The sequence below is a fragment of the Chiroxiphia lanceolata genome, chromosome 12 (assembly GCF_009829145.1).
Source record: "Chiroxiphia lanceolata isolate bChiLan1 chromosome 12, bChiLan1.pri, whole genome shotgun sequence".
NCBI classification, from domain to species: domain Eukaryota; kingdom Metazoa; phylum Chordata; class Aves; order Passeriformes; family Pipridae; genus Chiroxiphia; species Chiroxiphia lanceolata.
This window is the reverse complement of record NC_045648.1, coordinates 10421656-10443033: the sequence shown is the minus strand read 5'-3', so window position 1 is coordinate 10443033 and position 21378 is coordinate 10421656. Positions and strand designations below refer to the sequence as shown.

The 21378-nt window shown below is 40.5% G+C and overlaps 1 protein-coding gene across 7 annotated transcripts; it reads left to right on the top strand.

Annotated features, from left to right (window-relative positions):
* Positions 1 to 1558: 1558 nt before the first annotated feature.
* Positions 1559 to 21336, top strand: GABPB1 (GA binding protein transcription factor subunit beta 1). 7 transcript variants are annotated; one of them, XM_032699775.1, is made up of 10 exons: positions 2454 to 2673; positions 7875 to 8004; positions 8333 to 8440; positions 9254 to 9421; positions 9869 to 10063; positions 11129 to 11276; positions 11597 to 11710; positions 13274 to 13459; positions 14389 to 14504; positions 19556 to 21336. In XM_032699775.1, exons 3-10 carry the CDS (start codon positions 8333 to 8335, stop codon positions 19706 to 19708), a joined length of 1188 nt encoding a protein of 395 aa, XP_032555666.1. In that variant the 5' UTR covers positions 2454 to 2673; positions 7875 to 8004; the 3' UTR covers positions 19709 to 21336. The 7 variants fall into 7 exon arrangements, with proteins under 7 accessions (XP_032555670.1, XP_032555665.1, XP_032555668.1 ...); XM_032699779.1 differs by lacking the exons at positions 2454 to 2673; positions 7875 to 8004 and adding an exon at positions 1559 to 1681 and having other exon boundaries at positions 11129 to 11240; XM_032699774.1 differs by lacking the exons at positions 2454 to 2673; positions 7875 to 8004 and adding an exon at positions 1589 to 1681.
* The last annotated feature ends 42 nt before the right edge of the window (positions 21337 to 21378 follow it).

Genomic DNA, 21378 nt, shown 5'->3' with positions numbered 1-21378 from the left:
ACACTTGCCAACAAGGAAAAAGAGATGTGCTGGAGGCTGGATTTAAGGTTTCTATGCCCTGGTGACAAGCAGCAGCCCAGAGGTGTTTGGATTTGTTCTCTATTGCCGCCTTCTGGCTGAGCAGGCCCAGAAAAACCAGCCGACAAAAATTCCTGCCTGTAGCCCAACTCAAATCACAGGTATTGCAGCACCAGAGAGGGCCCTGTCAGCTGGGGGGGTGTGAGCCCCACATTGTGCTCAGCCTGGAGGGCTGCTCTGCCATGGGAATTCCATGGGAAATGCAGCCTGCTCTCTTGAACTCAACGGGGCTATTCCAGCAGTGACTCCAGGAGTCAGTTCTGGGATATTTGTGAGGCGATTGTTGCTCCTTGGAATATGGTTATTTGCATTTTGTCCAAAGCTGAGTTAGGTAGGTCAAAAGCAGAAAATAATGGCTCAGTGCACAGTGTTGCTGCAAGTATTCTTCTGATTATCTAGAAGGTATTATGATCTCCAAACCAAGAGTGGAATTTTGTCGTTGGTATGTTTTCTTGAAAGATGTAGATTATGAGATGCACACTTCACAGGGGTAGCAGATTTATGACTCGGAATAGTTTTGGGGACAATGTGAGCATGACCATTTTGCATTGTTGAAACAAAACTGGGAGAAACGTTTCAGGGGCTGGGCTGTCAGGTCCAGTGCCAGCCTGGGACTGAAGGCCAGAGACCTCTGACAGAGCAACAAGGTCTTAGAATCATTTTGGAGCTGTCATTCTATCAAATCCTATCTCTATGATCCCAAAGCGTAGCTTCCCCTGTACTCGGCCACACCTTGAGTGCTGTGTTCAGTTCTGGGCTCCTTAATTCAAGAAAGACATTCAGGTGCTGGAGTGAGTTCAAAGAAGGGCAACAGAGCTGGTGAAGGATCTGGAGCACAAGTCTCACGAGTGGCTGAGGGAGCTGGGGTGTTTATCCTGGAGAAAAGGAGACTCAGGGGAGACCTCATCACTCTCTACAACTCCCTGACAGGAGGGTGTAGCCAGGTGGGGGTCGGGCTCCTCTCTCAGGCAACAATGATGGAACTAGAGGATAGTCTTAAGCTGCACCACGGGAGGTTTAGGTTGGACATTAAGAAAAATTTCTTCACAGAAAGGGTGACTAAACATTGGAATGGGCTGCCCAGGGAGGTGGTGGAGTCACCATCCCTGGAGGCGTTTAAGACTGGACGTGACAGTGCCATGGTCTGGTTGACAAGGTGGTGTTCAGTCATAGGTTGGACTCAGTGACCCCAGAGGTCTTTTCCAACCGAGTTGATGCTGTGATTCTATGTAAAGCCCTGCCCAGGGCAGGCAAGGCAGCGAAGCTGGCTCTCAGACAGGACACCCTCGCCTGGGATTAGAATTAGAGCCCTAGCAGCCGTGAGGCGGGAAGCGCAACCCTCGCCGCCCCGTGGCACAGGGGAGCCCAGGACGGCTACCCCTGTTCTCATTCCTCGAGCTGCCTCTCGGGAGGCCGCCCCCGTCCCGCCGCCCGCTCGGGGCCGGCCCTGCCCCCGCCGGGCGGGCGGCGGGACGGAACATGGCGGGGCCCCTCCAGCCCGCGCTTCCCCGCCTTTCCCCGCGGCGGCGCGCATGCGCGGTGCGCGGCGGCGAGGCCGTATCCCTCCGCGCGCCCCTTCTCCCTCGATGTGTGTGTTAATAAGGTAATTCCCGCGCCCATGGTAAGTGCCCGGAGCCCCTCCGGGCCGGCCCGGGCCGCCCCGCGCCGCCTCGCGCCCGCCCGCGCGCCCGCGGCCGCCCAGCGCCGCGCGGGGCCGCGCCACTCCCCTCCGCCCGCCGTGTCCCTCCGCCGGGCGCGGCGCGGACTCTCGTGTGGGGCTCTCGGCCTGCGGAGCCCCGACTCGGTGCGGCGGCGGCGGTGGCGGCCGGGTCGGCAGCACGGTAAGGGCCCGTCCCCGCGCCCCGTCTCTCCCTCACCCCCCCCGGGCCGGCCAAGCCTTTCCAGGTCAGTCTGCGCCTTTGTATAGGGCCCTGTTACCGGATGTGGAAGTTGATCTCTTCGCTGGTAAAAAATAATTCCACTTCCCCCGGAACCCGGCGCCGCGGCTCCCTCCGCAGCGCCCAGCCCAGCCAGGATTTCCTGTCGGGGAGAGCGGGCGGCCGGCCGGCCTTCCGGGGACCCCGCCGCGCGGGGGGCGCGGGCGGCGGGCAGGGCCGCGGCGGCGGCCTGGGCGGCCCGCGGGGCCGCGGCGAGCGCGGCGAGGGGCCCGGGGGCCGAGGGGCAGAGCGGGGCCCGGCTCGTCCCGCGGCTCTGCCCGCCGGGCAGCGCGGTGAGGGCCGCGTGGGGACGGCCCCGGGCCCCGCGGGGGGCGGGTGGTCGGTCCGTGCCCCGGCCCGGCGCCCCCGGGGCGGCGGAGCTGCGAGCCCAAGCTTGGCGCCAAAGGTGCCCTGGGGAGAGGCGGCTCGGGCGGGACGGCAGCGCTTCCCCGCCGCAGTGCCCCTCGCCCGGAGTCTGTAACTCGTGCTTTGGACTCTTAATAAAGCGTATGGTGGGAGTATAAACGTGGGATGAGGTGTTATAGTGTGGACTCTTTTTTTCCTGTTCTCCCCTGGTAGTCAAAGTAGTTTCCGTTGGTGGGGCACTGGTGAAGTCCCCTGTAGGAAGTCGTCTGTGCTTACAGTTCTTGAAGCATTTGTATGTTTTCCTGTAACCTGCTTACTAAGATAGCTTATGTTTAGTGGGAAATGCTGCATAGTAGAGTTAAATGTGCTTAGAGTTGTGAATGCTTGCCCTGTAGTTCTTTAGCCTATTTGCTTTTAAGTTATTCATTACTTCTGAGGTATTACTGAGACTAAGCAGTTTGGTTGAGCTGTGTATGCCCACAAAAGTACTTGTAAGGAAACCTCAGTGTGAGTGAGGTTAAGGGTGTACATGGCAGATCAGCACACACTAGATAGAGACGCTTGTTCGTGACCCACTTTCTTTGCTGAAATCACTTTGTTTTCTAGTTGGGTTTTTTTAGGCCTGTGTGCTAGACAGAAACTGTCGAGGAAGAGTCCTCCTGATATAATGGATGCTGTAGTTGGAAGGTGGATGACTTTTATTTAACGGTATTTCAAGTTTCAATTAATCTGAGACATCCTCTTAAGGCTGTAGTACAATTCAAAGGCTACATCACAAGCGCTTAGATCCTTTGTGTTGATTGTAGCTGCTGTAAAGTAACCTTTTTGGTATCTAGTGCCAAACTTATTTGTGAAAGCTTTGTAGCTTGTTGGCAGTGCCAACACAAATCTTGGTGCCAGTGGTTCGCCCTTGTTGCATAATAACACTCTTTAGGTGTTGCAGGTAATGGCCAAATCTGTGCTCTCCTTTGTAAGAAGATGACTTTCCTACCATCTGTATTATTTAAGGGAGTTGCATTGTTGATGAGAGCTTATTTAAATCAATGAACCTAATTGGAGGACAGACCTACATTAGTATGGGCTTGACTGTCTTCTCCACTAAGCTATTCAACAATGTTTGCTTTTCTCAGATCAGGTATTTTTCATCTGGTGCATGTCTGACATGAAGGTCATGTTGCTGTTGGAACAAACTAGAGAGAAGTTAATTAAAAAGTCATAGGGGAGAGCTGAAAGCACTGGAATTAAAGCTGACTGCAATTAACATATTAGTGTAATTTTCACTATTGTGATAGAAATGTGGATAGTCTAAGCCTATGATATTTATATTAAGATTTGAAGTATCACATGTGAAATCATTGTCGAAGTACATTTGATTCCCTTAGGAAACAATACATGAACTTTTTGAGCTTATCCCATTCAAGTTGCTGTAATTGCTGCTAATTGATATGTACAGTAAAATCATGCCAGAGTGTTTAAGTGATGCTAACTAGTATATGCTGTGCTTCAAAATATTGTTGACTCTGGTATGGACAGGCACATAAAATTAGCTAGAAATGGCAGTTCTGAGTTTCTACTGTTAATGTGTGATGTTGGAATTAGTACGATGATGGCATTTCTGAAGGTCAGGTCTGGGGAAACAGGTTAATTTTTGTAATAGGGGAAAGAAAGACATTCTGAAGGAGCATTCTTTTTCCAGATGTAATGGATGTGAGAGATGATGAGTCTCCAGCAATTTTCCAAGTACAGTTCTGCCATGTATCACTTCAGTGGGGAAACCTCTTTAATTAGCCTTTAATGGAACTTTGTCCTGGAGGTTTTAGGAATGATTGCAGATCCTTATTAGGTAGGTAGGTGGGTTGCACGGAGCAGTCTATGCTCCTCTAGTGGAAGGATGTCTCTTCCAGGAGTGTACCTTGGTACAGACACTGGTGGCTGCAGGATCTCTGGGTTGGCAGATGCTTTGCAGCAGCTGTTTTGTGCCTGTTGATTTTGACCAGCTGATGCTCAGCACTCAGTGGTAGAAGAGTAACAAGGCTGGGTCCAGGATCCTTGTGGCAGGACACCAGTCTGAAAGATGCTGCAACATTTTAGGCCAAACTTAATTTTTCTTTGGACTGCAGGCTTTGCTGCTCTGTTGTCTGTAGGCTGTGGTGTGGTAGCCCAGGTGTCCCAAGCTGCATGTTTTTCAGCTCCACTTGCTCCCCATGGAGCCCATTTCACACACAGTTCCACCTAAACTCCTGCTGAGTGCTATTATATACCCCTCTGATATATCATCTTCACAGTTTTATAGAATGTATAAAAACTTAAATCTAAGATGGATGCAAAAAAGTAGTGTGATTTTCTATTGTACTGAAGTAAAATAGCAATAATACTTTGATATAAGTATTAATTACCAGTTATTTGTGGCATCTGGCTACTGATACTGTACAGAATGCATTGCAGTAGTGAAATGTGGAAGTTCAGGAGGTCCAAAGAAGTCCAAACCCAGCAGAAGCTCTCCCCGATTTACTCAGTTGTAGACAAAACCCTCTGTTCACACAGTTGTGTAGGAGCTGTTAGAAGTCTGAAAACACAATCAGATTGCCATAAAAATAACTGTAACAGTCTCAAAACTATTTCAGAGCCAGTGATGTTTTTATTCTCTGAAAGAGTCCTCATGTAAAGTGTTACACAGGTGTCGTGCTGGCCAAGCTTGATGGAAACAATACCAGAAAGAGAACCCTCTAAGACAGTTCAGTAGAGCTGATTGTAACACACTGTGGAGTAGCAGCAGAGTCCTGCTTTGAAATGGTAATCTCATTTCAATTTTAAATATCTAATTGTATTACATATATAGAACTTTGCTTGTGATAGTGTCACTGCACTATTGTAGTGTTACTAAATGATCTCAGTAGAGCAGCTGAAAAATTTTTCTGGAAAGGGAAATTCTCACACTGCAGACCCTTCTTGGTATGTTCCAGTCACAGCAGTGGAGGTGTGTGGGGCTTGTTACAGAGGGGTCTCTTGACCTCACAGTACTGGTCCTTGGAACAGTCTGCCAGATAGAAATGAGCTTTGGACTGACTACTCCTGAGAAATTTTTTGAATACATTGGTAAAAGTGACTGAATGTGCCTGAGTTTTGTTGGAAAGGCCTCTTCGTTTGCCGTTGTTAGTGCATTAGTGACATAATGGGATTTTTATTATTTTAGTTGAACAGTGTAATTTATCTTTCTTCCACTAGATGGCCCAAGCACGCTTCCAAATACCCCATGAGAACTGCAACTTAATTAATTTTTAAAATAAATTCGTGTGATTTTAACTGAAGTTAAAATTCTGCATCATGAAGCATATACAGACTTTGGTGATACTTTGTGCTTGTTTAAAGTACAAGCACTGTATATCAACGGAGAGAGCGTTGGTTAATGTAAGTAATATGTGGTAATGAAGGTTTATGTTTTCCCTTGATTAGAACATTTCTTATTGAGTGTAGTACAAGGCTGTGTGGTTTTGCATTGAGATGAGAACTGGTGTACTGGCACTGACAGTGTGTTCAACGGTAATTGTTCAGAGGGGCTCTGAAACGGTGTTGATCTCGGGCTGCAGTTTGTCCCTGACATCTCCTGGGAGTGAGTTGCTGTATTTTGCAGGCCACCATAATTGATTTTGGTTTTTTGGTGACTTGATTTTTGCTACATAGGGTTTTTTTAACAACTTGGCAGGTTGTTTCACTGGTGTACAGGTGTGGTCAGTGGGTTCTGAATAGGTGTGTTTGTTACATGTATGGACTGTAATTTAATTAATCTATTTTTGTTGTCTAATAGACATCAAGTATAAGCTTGTCATCATGACCGTCTTTTTGGTTAGTGGAGAAAGAACGGTGTACACTGAAGGCAGCTCTTGCTGTGAGTGTGGTTGGACACTGGAATGAGGCTGAAGAAGTGGTGGGATGTTCATCCATAGAGAGACAATCAAAACTCAACAAAACCGAACCTTGAGCCAGCTCAGGGTCCCCTCCCGCCTCAATTATTCTGCAATTCCAAAAGGAGATTTTATTAGTTGCTTTGCTCTACTGCTGTTTAAAACAAAATTAAATACGTGGAAAAGGGATAGTTGCCTTTCTGAACTAGTTCATAACTTCAATATTTTGCATTCAGTTCCAGCTTTCCTCTTGCTTCTGAGGACCTTGATGTGGTGGTATTAGACCAACAGTAAAAGTATATGTGTCTGCATGTGCTCTTTTCCTTCTTGAATTGCAATCCTCAATGGGGGGGGAAAAAGAAGCCATATAAAGGGAGTGCTATATTCCTTCATTTCACTGCTGCACTTGCCAAATGCCATCTCTGTCCTCTTATTAGTTCCCAGTGTCTCTCTGTAACAGGGGTGATAGATTTTCTCTTTTTCTTTTCCTCAGGATCTTTCCTAGATTTTCTCTTCTGCTCTTCAAACAGCAGTTGTCCCTTCCTCTGCATCTGACTGTGATCCTATTTTTCATTCCTTTTCTCATTGTCCTGTCCTGCAACCTTCCTATTTCTCTTCTCTTTTCTGGCTGGAGACAAATCAACATGTCCATGTGTACTAGAAGGATGGACATAAATGGAGTATTTTGATGAAAGGGATGTTGCTGCCTGCAGTCAGTTCTATAGACAAAGAGGTATAACCTGCTCTGATTCATGACCCTACTGATACATGTTGAAGTTCTCCATTTGCAGTATTTTGGTCTTCCTTTCTAATTTTTTCCAAAGTCCATAGCTTTCAGTGTATTGAGCAATGGACCACACAGAGTTTGCCAGTTGAGCCAGAGACAGAGAAATTTTTAAATACATTGTTTTTGTGATAGATGTGTATGTTTAAGAGGATTTCTTTCCAGAAGTGATATATTCTACCTTTGTGTAGGAAATTGGCTGCGTGGCCTTGCAACTGCTGTTATGAGTAAAACAGACTTTACTTTGCATGTGACTGGCAACTAAACTGATGAAAGCAATTCCCTTCTTAGCAACCTGGTAGTGGAAAACATAGCTATAGGACTAAAATGTTAATGATATGTCTTGGTTAGCAGCATGTGTTATGGTTTAGTTCAGATTTTTTTTTTACTGAACAAATTTAATAGCAAGTATGAAATAGAGTGGGCTTAAAAATGTGTATTTCTAGGAAATCTTTGTAACAGAAACAGATAGATGTCATTTGTCTATCTGTATTTTGGCATGCTCTGTATTATATGGAACTTGGCTATAAGAGGATGTTATCTAGTCACGATGGGAGGGTTTTTCAGCTGGTATCTCAGTCATGTCTCAAAACATTGCTTGGTAACTGTAGACAGTTGAAGCAGGTAGTAATATTTGTTTTCAGGCAAACACTTCATACATCTGGTGTATGTAGTACAATAATATGCTTGTTGTGTTGTTTTGCAACCAGGAATACAGAAATTATACTTTAGGGTGAACAAAAATAGTGATGGACAAGATGTCAGGAAGGTGTTGTGTTTCATATCTGTCTCAATGCGTTTACATAGTGGTACCTCTTAAATGTGTGTGGGCATTTTGGGTGAGCAGATGCAGTGCCTTTGGGTGTGTGACATGGCAGCCAAGATGTTGTAGTACCCTTTGAAAGCTGGACAAAGCTGCAGAAGGTTGCAGAATCAGGTGAGAGCTTCTAAACCACCTTCTGCTATAAGAAATGTGCACCCAGTTCAGTTTAAAATTTAACTTTACAGCTGCTGTGGTTACAGCATTGTAATACTGAAATCTCCACCCCAGTATCACTTCTGTTTGACTGGCAAAAGTAATTCTAAAATCAAGCTGCTTATTGTGATCAGCAAAGCTCGTTCCCATGGCTAGAATGCCAGCTCCAATTTTTGAACTTTTCGGAGTAGTTCAGAAATAATAATTGAAAAAAAGAGCAACATGTATGGACTTAAAATAGTATTAATGTTTTTGTTTTGCCTTTATATTCCTGTATGTCCCTCACTAGATGTCACTAGTAGATTTGGGAAAGAAACTTTTAGAAGCTGCACGAGCAGGTCAAGATGATGAAGTTCGCATTTTGATGGCAAATGGAGCACCTTTTACCACAGACTGGGTAATGAAAACTTTTGCAGTGTTTGGTAGATCATCTTACTTTTCTCACGTGAACAAGAAAATAGTATTGTTACAATTATGCATTTATATTGCAATTCTTCTTGGAATTCTGCAGTCACATCATCTAATGTCTAATTTGAAATTAAAATTGCCTGTTTCTTCATATAACCTCCTACTGATTTTAGTAACAGACTGTGAATGAGCTCATTCTGGTGACTTTTAAGATGAACTTTGGAGTTGTTAATGGGAGAAAGCAATAATCATCCTCCTAGTTATTGTGTTTATGCATTTAGTATAGTAAGAGGTCTGAATTATGAAAGCAGTCCCAACTGCCTAATGTGTGCAGCTGAGAGTTCCCTGATACAGGGGCTCTGAGTTGTCTTTCAGAGGTGCATATTTTTGAATAGGTTGTATAGGGAGGTCAGGTACGTAAAATTCCCAGGGTATTTATAAGCTCTTAAGAACCTTAATCTGCTTAGTGACCTAACTTTCAAATTAACTCTGTTTTGAGGAGGAGATTGGACTTATGTGACTTCCGATGTTGATATGGTGTGACCAACCTTAAAAATGGGGTTAGGCCCCTTGAAATGTTACACTTCATAAAGACAGAAAAAACACAGAAAGGAAACAACAACAAACTTTCCCTCCTCCTCTTCATATTCTGTGAAAGCCCCAACAGCTCCTTTCCTTGAGACTGCAAGGGAAAATGATTTTTAAGTGCTGGCTTGACACCTGGGTTTGATAGCTCCAGAATAAGAAGAGATACTTCATACTGGCATCCGTTAAAACTCCCACATTTTCTGTTACATTCCAGCTGGGAACATCTCCACTTCATCTAGCAGCGCAGTATGGACACTACTCAACCACGGAGGTGTTGCTGCGAGCGGGTGTAAGTCGGGATGCCAGAACCAAAGTGGACAGAACTCCATTACATATGGCAGCATCAGAAGGCCATGCCAGCATAGTAGAAGTCTTACTTAAGGTGAGCACTGCTGAAACAAGTCTGAGATGGGAATATTGCAGTGGTTTACAATCAGATATTTGCAATTTTCTTTTAGTCATGAAACTAAGATTGAAATTACATCGACAGTTATACTGTGTGCGTTGGGAGCTTTGTTTTCCTGTTAAGCTGTAATTTATTTTAGCATTAAAATCATCAGGATTTCAGGTGAATTATTTACTGCTATTTCAAAATAAGTCTACTCCCTAATTTGACATTGTGTTTAGTAAGAGATTTTAGAACTGAGATATGTTTTAGGGACTCTTTAATCCTTTGAAGTAAATACTTTATTTGGTAGTTAGATTGAAGTACTTTTAATGAACTTGTAAATGTAAGATATCAAGGCATTCCTGGTGGAGAAAGACAATTTTGGGCTTCATTCTGGTCAGATACTTCTAATGACAGTTTATGCAATGATCTTTTTTGTAGCATGGTGCTGATGTCAATGCCAAGGACATGCTCAAAATGACTGCACTTCACTGGGCTGCTGAGCATCACCACCAAGAAGTTGTAGAACTCTTGATAAAGTATGGAGCAGATGTTCATGCTCAGAGTAAATTTTGCAAAACAGCATTAGATATTGCAGTAGACAACGGGAATGAAGACATTGCAGAAATATTACAGGTAACTTTTGATTCTTGTACTTGATTACATATGTCATAAACTAAGCTTTTAATATAGCAGTTGTGACACTATGTAATGACTGATAATGCCAAACTCCAGTCTAGTTCACTACATGGAGATAAGATTAATGTTAGTAAACATTACTTGGCTGAAGAACATTTTCATCACCTACAAAATCAAGGATATGTATCCTTTATTTTCTTAAATTTCAGTGTTGTAATACACAGAACAAGGTGGAATCTTCACAACTGAGGTGTAAAAAATTAACTCCCTACTCTGACAGTATGTTTTGACTCTACCCTGGTGTTCAGTTAGCTTCCTATATGGATATTAATCTCCTAACAATTGGAGATCAAGACAGGAGAGAAGAGATGACAATTTTTCCAGAAGCAGAAAAGCTAGGATTGAATTGTTGGAGAAGTGATTGTGATCAGGATTATAATAGATACTTCCATGGAAATGTGTCCTCACTGTTCAATACTATTGTTAAAGGCAAAATAAGTGATAAGCATTATTGAGAAAATAATAGAAAGCAAATGAAAAATACCATTATGCCACTGTATAAATCTGTTGCTTCCCTACGTCTTGAATTGTCTGAACTTCTGATCTGTCCCTTTAGCCTGCTCTTCGTTGCAGAAAGGGTAAAGAGAAGTTAATAATAATTCAAAGACAAAAAGGACACTGCCATGTACTACATTTCATAGCAGTTGCTGAGCTGTCAGAGCAGATTTTCATGGCCTGTGTCTGCCCCAGCAGTCTTGATTCTTCAGGCTTCTGTTTTAGTTACGTGAGCTTGTATATCTGCAAAAGGGCTTTGTCCTCTTTATTTAGAGTAGATGGTAGGGAGAAGTAGTGGTGTGTTGTTACACTTTTTGTCTTTAGATTTCTGCCAAAGAAACCCCGTTTATGTACTTGGAGACGTGACATGATGTGTGTGTATTGCATGAGTATAATGAGGGAGATCCTCCCTGTTTGTGTGGAGTGGCAGTAATTGTAGCTCTTACACAAGGCAAATGACTGCTTTACACCTGCAGTTGAAATGATATGATTGCCTTTGTGTCCTAGATTGCAATGCAGAACCAAATCAACACAAACCCAGAGAGTCCGGACACTGTGACGATACACGCAGCAACACCACAGTTCATCATTGGACCTGGAGGGGTGGTGAACCTAACAGGTCTGGTATCTTCTGCAAATACATCCAGTGGAACAGGTATTCAGATGCCTATAGGATAGCCACTAGGATTTTATGCTTTGATTTTCACACTTAGTGAAAAGCTTTGAGGAAAAACAGTGGTAAGAATAGTTACCATGTTCCTCTTCAGTGTTTTTTACGTGTTGTAAATACATATGTGCCTAAAACAGCAATCTTCACAGAGCTAAATTATCAGAAGTTGCACTTGCCTAACAAACAGCTTCAGAATAGCACCTAGGTTCAGCAGAATGCTGCTGAAAATTGTGTGTTAGAAGCTTCAGTGCAATAATAATTTAGTGGTTTTAAATTTATCAGCTAACTTTTTTTCATTCCACTAGATGAAACAGGAGTGTCTGCTGTACAGTTTGGAAATTCATCAACATCAGTATTAGCTACGTTGGCAGCTTTAGCAGAAGCATCAGCTCCACTGTCTAATTCTTCAGAAACACCAGGTTAGAAAGCATTTAACCTAATTTAATAATTAAAAGTAATAAAATTCAACTTTCCTGTGGCACACAAAGTGGTGTGGTAAATAGTGCTTATATGGATATAGGTACAAAAGGAGAGCAAGGAATGAAAAATGACCACATTTATGGGGCTGTTTTTCTTTTATATAGAGTAGCTTCTCTTTAGACAAAATCTCCACTTTTCTTTCAAGGTTTGAAGAAGTCCTTGCAATGTTTCCTTCCAGAACTAAAACCCCAATATTGAATTTGAAACAGAAAAAGATCAGAGCTGTTTGCCACAGCACCTAGTATTGGCACTTGCAACTGGGACTTTTCTGTGACAGTGGTCTTTCTTACTGCTGAGCCTGTGCTTGGAAGCCAAATCAAGTTCAGTACACCACCACTTATTCATGAGGGACTTGCTGTTTTGGTTTACTGAATAAACACTCTGTGAATGTTTAAGCAGTGCTATAGGACAGTGATCTCTGAACATAAAGATCTTCAGAAGACAATGACTGCAGTCATTATTTAAACTACAGAGTGATTTTTCTGTGTGTGTTATATTGTAATTAATTTAAAAGATGAAAGCTTCAGGGTTTTATCTGCCTTCTCTCATCTTGAACCTCACAACACAGATCTATAGGGTTTTAATTTCATCTTGGTAGATAGAAAGCACTCTATTGTCTGTTATTTTAATCAAAGGCTTTGCTTTTACCCTGACAAATTGAAAATAAAATACAGAGTTAGTGTGCTTGAATTTCTTTGATTGTGTTACTAGTGATCTTGCTCTTTGTCTCACTATCTTGTTGTTTTAAAAATAAGGGTGGTAGCACAAGACCCGAGTTGCACATATAGTGCAAGCTGTGGCATATGAAGTTATATACATAAAATGTTTGTTTTACTTTTTAAGCTTTATCTTCCTTCTTCAAATATGTAAAAATGTCAGCTTTAGTCTTGTTTCATATTTATATAAAAGAGTTGTGGGTGTGTTTGAAGTACTGATGTAGTACAGACAAAGCTCTGAGATTCTGTAGAGGTCCTTCAGTTTTTTACCATCTTAAAAACCGTTGTGTTAAGCAGAGAAATCTGGGCTGGGTCCTGATGTATGGGTGGCAAGGCATTGGTTGAGAAGTAGTTTCAAGGTAGTATTTCAAGTTTAATTTTTTTTTTTAATTCCACTATTAGTGTAACTTAGTCCAACTTATTTATTTATAAGTAAAAGTTATTTGTATTCTTAAAAGTAGGTCTTCTTGCTGCCATGTTAATACGGAACCCAAAGCATCCATTTTGAGTGGGGTGTATCTATTAGCAAAATGCAAAAAAAAAAATTATTATATTGAGCAAGGTAGACTAGGACAGAGTTGCATGTATTTTTCAAAATGTGAGTGCTTTATGTTGGTCTGGTGAAAGATTTCTATTAAAATATAGTACACAGTAATGTATTAATTGAGGGAGGGTCAAATTTAAAAAGTTCTGGAAGAAATTTTTTCTCAGTTGTACCAAAATGCATTTGAAATTATGAAGTTTAATTTATAAACTGACTTAATTTCTTCACTAATCTGTTGATAGTTGTGGCCACAGAAGAAGTTGTGACTGCAGAATCTGTGGATGGGGCCATTCAGCAAGTTGTCAGTTCTGGAGGTCAGCAGGTTATTACTATAGTTACAGATGGCATTCAGCTGGGTAACCTGCATTCCATTCCAACCAGTGGAATAGGGCAACCCATCATTGTGACCATGCCAGATGGACAGCAAGGTGAGTGCAGACTTGTATGATTCCAGATTGAGGAACTGTTTTAGTTACAGTAATAATAATGACTTATTAGGTGCAAATAGCTTGGACAATTTTGTGTACATCGAAGAATTCTTATACTACAGAAGACTCAAACGTGAGCTACTGCAGTTCAGTGGGTTAACACATGTCAGCTGAGTCTCTGCATTAGGAGAGAGAATGGAAGAATTACTAAACTGCATGGAGGAGAAATGGGACATTTAAGGAAAAAGTGATAACTCCTTGCTTTGCCTTCAATAAGTTTGATTCTCGCAAACTTGTTAGGAAAACTAGAAGGTGGAGTAAAATGAAGCCTTCTTCCAATACTCATACTGTTGCCTTGCTGGAAATACAGTGGGGAGGTGAGCCTTGGATTTAGAAATCTGATGCATGAAGCAAGCTGTGCAAGTCCCATGGAGTGTGTTCTTAACAGGACAGATGTCAAGTTTTAGAGCAGCAGTGGCAGAACCAGTGAAGCCAGGGTGACACAAATGTTCCTGTTGGGCCATGTTTACTTTGTAGAAGCTGCTAGTATGATAAGTGCTATTTTGTGATGTGTATGTTTTAAATGATTTCTTTTAAGGATGCTCTGTCACCACTACTTAGATAAAAATGACTCCTCCTCTGGTTTCTTCATAAGAACTGCCAGTGTGAAGCTTGGAGAGTTGTACACTGGAGACTGTAGATCTCAGTAACGAGGAATTTTAAAATTCTTTAGTAGTGTACAAGCAGCTAAAATTACTGAAATTTTCACCATACTGACTTCATAATGCACTTTATTATATAGCCGTGTTTTCAGAAGGAAATGTCTCTGCATTTTATTGCTGTTAATAAATTACTTAAGTAATATGAGTTTTATATAGTGCAAATATTGTTTGAAGTAAATATGTTTACACGTACAAATATGTTTTCAGTATTAACAGTCCCAGCAACAGACATTGCTGAAGAAACTGTGATAAGTGAAGAACCGCCAGTGAAGAGACAGTGCATTGAGATTGTTGAAAATCGTGTGGAGTCTGCAGAAATAGAAGTAAGGAGTATATTACATGATCTGTGTTAAACAGTGTTCAGCACTGAGTATCTGGTTGTGGTTCAGGTTAATTTCTGTGTTACCACAGAACGAAGTGTGTGAAACAATAACTTGTTCAGTCTCTCCTGTTACTGAAAGTTGTCTTTTACAAAGTTGTAAAAAGAAAACAGGAGGGCTATTTGCTTCATCCTGTGGTCATGCATGTAGAAGTGACACTTGTTTAAGTATATGATAATGTAAATTTTTTTGGTTTTACTCTAAGGTCACTGACTAGTTTTTAAATTCGGGCACCGATATATTATCGAGTGACTTGACTCTTTCCGCTGGGGATGAATGAGAGAACTGTATCCTCATCTTTCTGTTACAGCCACATGCTTGTCCTGATTGTGAGATCATATTTTTAGCAATGTTTCCTTTCCATTCATGATATCTAGATAACTGTTGATGGAAGTGTGAAACAGTAAGATTCTGTGTTTGTCTATTTTTATCTGTATGTCATCCCCTGCCTTTTTTTTTTAATTCCAAAGCAATTTACTATTACACAACTTTGCACTATCCATTTTTTTTTTAAACTATAGTGCAAAAGACCTACAACTGTGGAGAGTGCTTTTCTTTTTATATGACAAATAGCTGTAGCCATTCAATTTAAAAATGTAGCTTTTTTTATATTAGCCACAATAGGTCAACCATCTCATTCCTTCTCCTGTTACTTCTAACTGTGCTGACCAGTTTTGGTCAAAACGTTATGAAAATTGCTGTCTGCTTTGACTAGACTGTAAGTTCTCATTTTGTCAGCTCCATGATATTTCATTTATCTAACATTGTAGTCTCCAACTTCTGTTCATATTATCAAATTGTGCCTAATTGAATACTTTTTGTTGTACAGTGTGTACTATATGTTATCCATATCTAATAACAATAATTACCATCTCTCATCTCTTGCTTTCCCTGTCCCTAAGTTGTCACATCAAATACTTTTGGCCTCTGCAGCTTTGTGGTCATTACAGATTATCCTGACAGTTGAAATTTTCTTGCTGCATTTTTTAAAGTGTATGACTGTTACAATAAAAGCATTTCTTTGTTCACACTTTTAAAAATCTGCCTGAATTATTCGTAAAGGAAATTATGTTTCCTTAAGTATTTTAATAATTCTCTTAGGCGAATTTAAAAAAATACAGATTAGTTAAGGAATAAATTGATCTGTTCCTGATTAGAGATAGTTGGTATAACAGTACCAATAATTCTTTTAAGGAGATTACCAGTTGCAATTTTATATGTTGAACACATTTCTCAAATATAAAAAGAAGTTGGTTTAAATGAGTTATTTTGCCTGTTACTTTTAAGTGCAAGTTTTGATGACTGACCTTTCCCTGCCTGTACAACTGGAATTGCAGATCTCTGCCTCTGTGTGGAGGACAGTTAACTTCAGGGACCTTCTCGTGGTTCACAGGGGTATGGTGCTACCTTGCTTTGGTAGCAGTGACATTAAAGAAGTGCACGTGAAGTTGCTTCACTTCAAATTTCTTTGTCACAGGCAGTGGTAGATATTTGAATTTGGAGAGAGTGGGCCCCCTCTCCTCGTTAAATGATTTTTAAAATATTTTAAAATATAGAAATAAAGAAAACCTTAATTATTTGGTTTCTTTGCCTCACACCGGTTCATTCCTTTATTTCATTATAAAGAGTTAATTCAAGGCTGAATCCTTTCTTCAGCTGTTTTAAATTCATAGTGTGTGAACAGTTAACTGTAGTTTCAAAGTTTCTGTAAGTTGAAAATCCTCCCATTCATGTGAAGTAACAAATTTTCCTCTGAAAGTATTGTGAAATGACTAAAGCGGTAGTGGTGGTTTTAAATTCTCTTTTCCGGGTCTGTTAAGTTCAAACATTTTGGCTCATCTTGAAGAGTGATAGTTTTCCTAAGAAGTTGTATATTTTAAACATGGGATGGCAGCAAAAAAACCCTGTCACGCAGATACTCTGTTTTTCATTTCATGCATAATTCATTAATGTACAGTGATTTTTATTTTCATTCTTTAATTTGACTGTTTTTCACATGATGTATTTTTGAAAGGTGACACACACACATTAGATCCAGGACAATAATTTCACTAGACTAAAAAATAATCATAAACTAATTCTCTTAGTGAATTCATATCCCTGTTTTTTTCTGTTGTTCAAAAGAGTGGTTTGGTTATTTTAGTTATGGGCTTTCCTGTTGTCAATATTTAGACTGTTAAGAAAAGTTACATGTAATGAAGAAAATTCCCAGATAAAATGGAAGATTGCTTAAGGGCACTGAGGATCCTCTAATTTGCTTTTTACCTGGGTAGGTGTTTATATGATACAAAAGGACTTCAGATCTTTAGAAAGCTTTCAGTTGTGTTCTAAAGAATGTCCCAAGAACACTGTCTGGGTTTGATTAAACTAACATCAGATACAGTCCTCCCTATTCTAGATGTCAGAGTTAAGGAACCACTTTTCACTGAGTTCACTGTAGATAATTGCTCCTCTGCAAGCATTGGATTCTTTCCACTGCCATCACACAGTATACTTGGCCTCAGTTCCTTAACTCATTCTGTTTGTGTTGGGACAGTCTAAAATGTACTCCTGTTAGCTGCTGGACTAATCTACATGCTTTGAATTGCTAGTCTGCCTAGTAGATACTGGTTTTATCTTGGCCTTGCCCTTTGAGACTGGGGTTTTTCCATTTTTTCTTATCCCGTCCTTAATATGCTATACTACACAGCTCTAGTTCTCTCTTCTGTGGGAAATACTCTTAAGATGTGGTCTGAGAACCTCTCCACCCCCAAATGTTTGCAGGGTGCACACACTCCATGGCAGTGATTCCACCCCCAAATGTTTGCAGGGTGCACACACTCCATGGCAGTGATTCCACCCCCAAATGTTTGCAGGGTGCACACACTCCATGGCAGTGATTCCACCCCCAAATGTTTGCAGGGTGCACACGCTCCATGGCAGTGATTCCACCCCCAAATGTTTGCAGGGTGCACACACTCCATAGCAGTGATGGCCTCTTGCTGTTTGTAATGCCCCGCAGAACTACTGGCTGCTGAGGTACCAATGGTTCTTATTCTACTGCAGCCCAGTAGATAGAGCAGCTTTGCTTCGTGGCAGTATTAGGTTTCTGATGGTTTTTATGAGACAAATTCATGGGATAGATAATGCCCAGCTCAGTATATCCCAGCCCTCCAAAGGCTGCTTTCCACATGTAGTAGGATCAGCTTTTTTGACTGCTTCTTTGACAATTGTCTTGTAGCTCTTTGCACCAACACTCTGTTCCACGTGGCTGTTTTATGTAAGCTGTTGGTTCCCCTCATACTACAGAGATAACTTACAGCAGTAGCAGTACATTTTGCTTGGACTGGTGCTGGAACATCGTTGGTGTGTTTCAGATCCTCTGAGGTGTAGGCTCTACTGTTCATGTGGCACCTGTCAGTCTAGTTGCTACCTGGATTGACTGCTCGTAGAACAGAATGCAAATTTTCCATGGTGGAAGCTGAACTTCCTTTTCAAATAAAGTAAGCAAGATCAGATGAGCTCTCATTTGATTAGTGTATGCTTCAAATGAAGCAAACCCCAGCTTGCTGCCTTCAGCTCTTAAAGCCCTATTGAAAAAGAAGTTGCACTTACTGTTCTGTATTCTAGCCAGCCTTTATAACCTATTAATAACATCTCTCCTTCACCTATTGTTTTTGCTGTACAGGTGCTGCTGTTAGGAATGATCTGATCACCTGTGTCATTGTATTTCAGCACATTCAGCACAGCATGTGACTGCTAAATGTGACTGTGACAAGTACTGAGAACAGTAGTGAGTTGAAGGGAGGCAGAGTATTTTGTATTTTTCTGACCATGAAAATATGTGAGTGCATCAGAGATGAAGAATAGGGATGCTGTTATGGGAATGGGGGGGAGGCGAAACTTCTAACAGCTGTTTGAGGTATTAAATGGGAATGTGGTACTGAACTGCTGGGATGGGAATAAGCTGAAAAGGCAACTTATTTTCACTGGGCCTCTGTTTTTTGATAAGTTTTGTTTTTCTGGGAGATGGCTTGCTTCTCTGACAGCCTTCCTTCCTGCTCCTGTTTAACGACTACAGTGGAAAGAATGATTTTAAATCTAATACTACCTTACTCATAAAGTATGATGCACTTTAATGAAATTGTATTTGGTTGAAGATCAAAACAAAACTATTTCCCAAGCAAATTGCTTTTTCAATTGGGCTCAGTGCAGCATCAGACAAAATGACAGTACCTACATCACTGGACATGGAAATGCATTCTCCTTAGTTCCTAAGGCAGCTTCAGAGGAAGTGGCGTTTCCCATATGATTTTGCTTGGAAACCATTTTATACCCATTCCCAACAAACTTGTATACAGAACTTCTGCAATTACTTCAGTAAGGATTTTTTCAGTTACTGCTTTTGAATTGAAAAACCTTATCTGGCTAAATGCCTGTTAATTCATAAAGATGTGATATCCTTGGGGATGTAATTATAACTCTGGATTGCATTGAATCAATCACTGTTTATAGAGACTGGTGAGGTGTGTATTTTGGTCAGTGGGCAGCTGACCAGCACAAAGAGCTGTTAGGTAGCAGTTTTTCATTATATTATCTGATTAGAAATAAAACAACAAGGGACAATTTTGTTAGATTGGATTCCAATTTTAAAAAGTAACAAAGGGAATTGAGTCATTGGAGAAATGTTAATATATTATGTGAATATTTAATCACCATGCTTCCACTTTTTTTATTTAGCTCTTTTTTGATGAAGACTTGAGTGGTACCTTTGCAGCTCAATAGACTCAGGTTTACTGTATCCACAGTTGAAGCCTTGTTGTGGGGAGTTGTCTGGTGTTATAATTCATGTCTGATTTGCACAGCAGCATTCATACAGGTCTGCCTGAGTAAGAACTGAACAGTTCCTACTTGATACCCTAACACTTGAGCTGCATGTAAAGGAAAAGTATTTGCCTGTTTAACTTCTATGTGATACTTATTTGACAAAGTATTGCTGGTTCTGTTTCTAATAGGAAAGAGAAACTCTTCAGAAACAGCTGGATGAGGCAAACAGAGAAGCACAAAAATACCGTCAGCAGCTTCTAAAGAAGGAACAAGAAGCAGAGGCCTATCGGCAGAAGTTAGAGGCAATGAACCGCCTCCAGACTAATAAAGAAGCTGTTTAATAAAAAATGAACACACTGCAAAGCCTGTTACTTTCAAAAACCTGCAGTACAATCTTGAACTGTACACTATATAGGTACAGACATGGGATTTCATGATAGAGAAGATGCTACAAGTTGATAACTGGACTTAAGCCGTGAGCTCTGATTAATTTCTTGTAACATAAAAACTCTGAATTTAGAAATTGTGAAAAGTATTTAAAATGAAATACTGTAAATAGTTGGTTTTTTTACAGTTTCAAAATAAGTTGATAAATCTTTTTGAAGGGATCCAGAAACATGAAAAGCCAATGTTTTTGTGAAATTTTTGATTTTAGTATGAATCTACTTCTGAAAAACAGAACAGTTTTAAGGGTGATGTTGATTTAAGCTTGAAAATTGATTATGTGACAAAATTAATTAACAGTTATTTCTACATGATAACAACTCAAACAACTTCTCTGAATAAGACATTTCCAGGTGGAAATCTTTGTACAGCTTTAAGTAGTTGTCTCAGATTCTCTGAAAACCATTTTTGGTTTTTTTTTATTTTAGGTGGTGAAATTTTTATATTTAATTTCAGATATATCCAAGTAGATTTACATGTATATGAAGCTAATATTTTTTAAACTTTTCAGTTTGTACATATGCTGCATGTTTTTATAATTTCTACACATACATCTTGCATAGGTATTTTTCAGCAAAGATGAGAAAAATTATGAGAAAAATGTTTAGCCTATAGGTCATTTGAAGTAAGCTAGCAGCCAGTTTTATCGTGGATGGTATATTTCTTGGAAGAATGTAATTTGTAATTAAGAAGAACAAAAAAGAATCTTAATTTACATATTAAGAGGCAAAATTTGGTAGTGGAGGCATTGAAACTTCACTTTGTGTGTCTTACAATTTTCCTGTACAAACATTTTAAAGTTCAGTAATGAATAGAAAAGAATGTCTCCACTGGAACACAAATAGTAGTTATTTTATAATATTCCTATTGATCCCTCTTCCCCAATAGCCTTGAAATTACTTCAGTGATACATTTTTTTCTGAACAGACTTTTGCATTTTAATTATGCAATTGGACAAGTAATTTTTTTATGTTGTAGTGATGCTCTTCCTACCCAGCATCATTGTTCCTCACTGTGATACTGTGTTTGTGTGTGTCTGTGCAGTGATCTATTATGCTTAAAATTTATATGGCACGTTACATCTTCAGCGCATTGTAAAATCTTTTAAAGAACCCTTTCCTATACTACCTGAGGCAGGTAAGTGTTATTGTCTCAATTTTATAACTGGTATAAATGCAACACAAGGGAGTGGTAAATGACTGGCTTAACACCACATGAACCTGTGGTCACCTGGGAATGGATCTCAGGAGTTCCTGGCTTCTAGTCCTGTGCTTAGACTGAGCTGCCTTAAGACTGTTCAGTGCTGTGTTACATTAAATTTTGAACTACTGTGCAGATTCGTTTTTTGTAAGATAAAATTCTTTGTGCTTTGCTTTGTTGTTCCATGTTCACTGCTTTTATGGAATTGTTTATATAAACTTAAGCAAAAAGTCTGGTTTATCTATACTGTACACGGAAGAATTACCCTTAAAACTGTACTCTGGCCTACTTTTTCTATTTTACAATTAAATATCTTTTCCACATATATATAGTGTAGAATCAATTCCATTTCAGTTGTTTTGTGTAT

What these genes read in the sequence shown, in the direction of transcription:
- GABPB1 (XM_032699772.1), top strand. An exon ending in TAATTCTTCAGAAACACCAG is followed by an intron (nt 11,711 to 13,273) that starts GTTAGAAAGCAT and finishes ATCTGTTGATAG; the next exon opens with TTGTGGCCACAGAAGAAGTT. An exon ending in TGGAGTCTGCAGAAATAGAA is followed by an intron (nt 14,505 to 19,555) that starts GTAAGGAGTATA and finishes TGTTTCTAATAG; the next exon opens with GAAAGAGAAACTCTTCAGAA.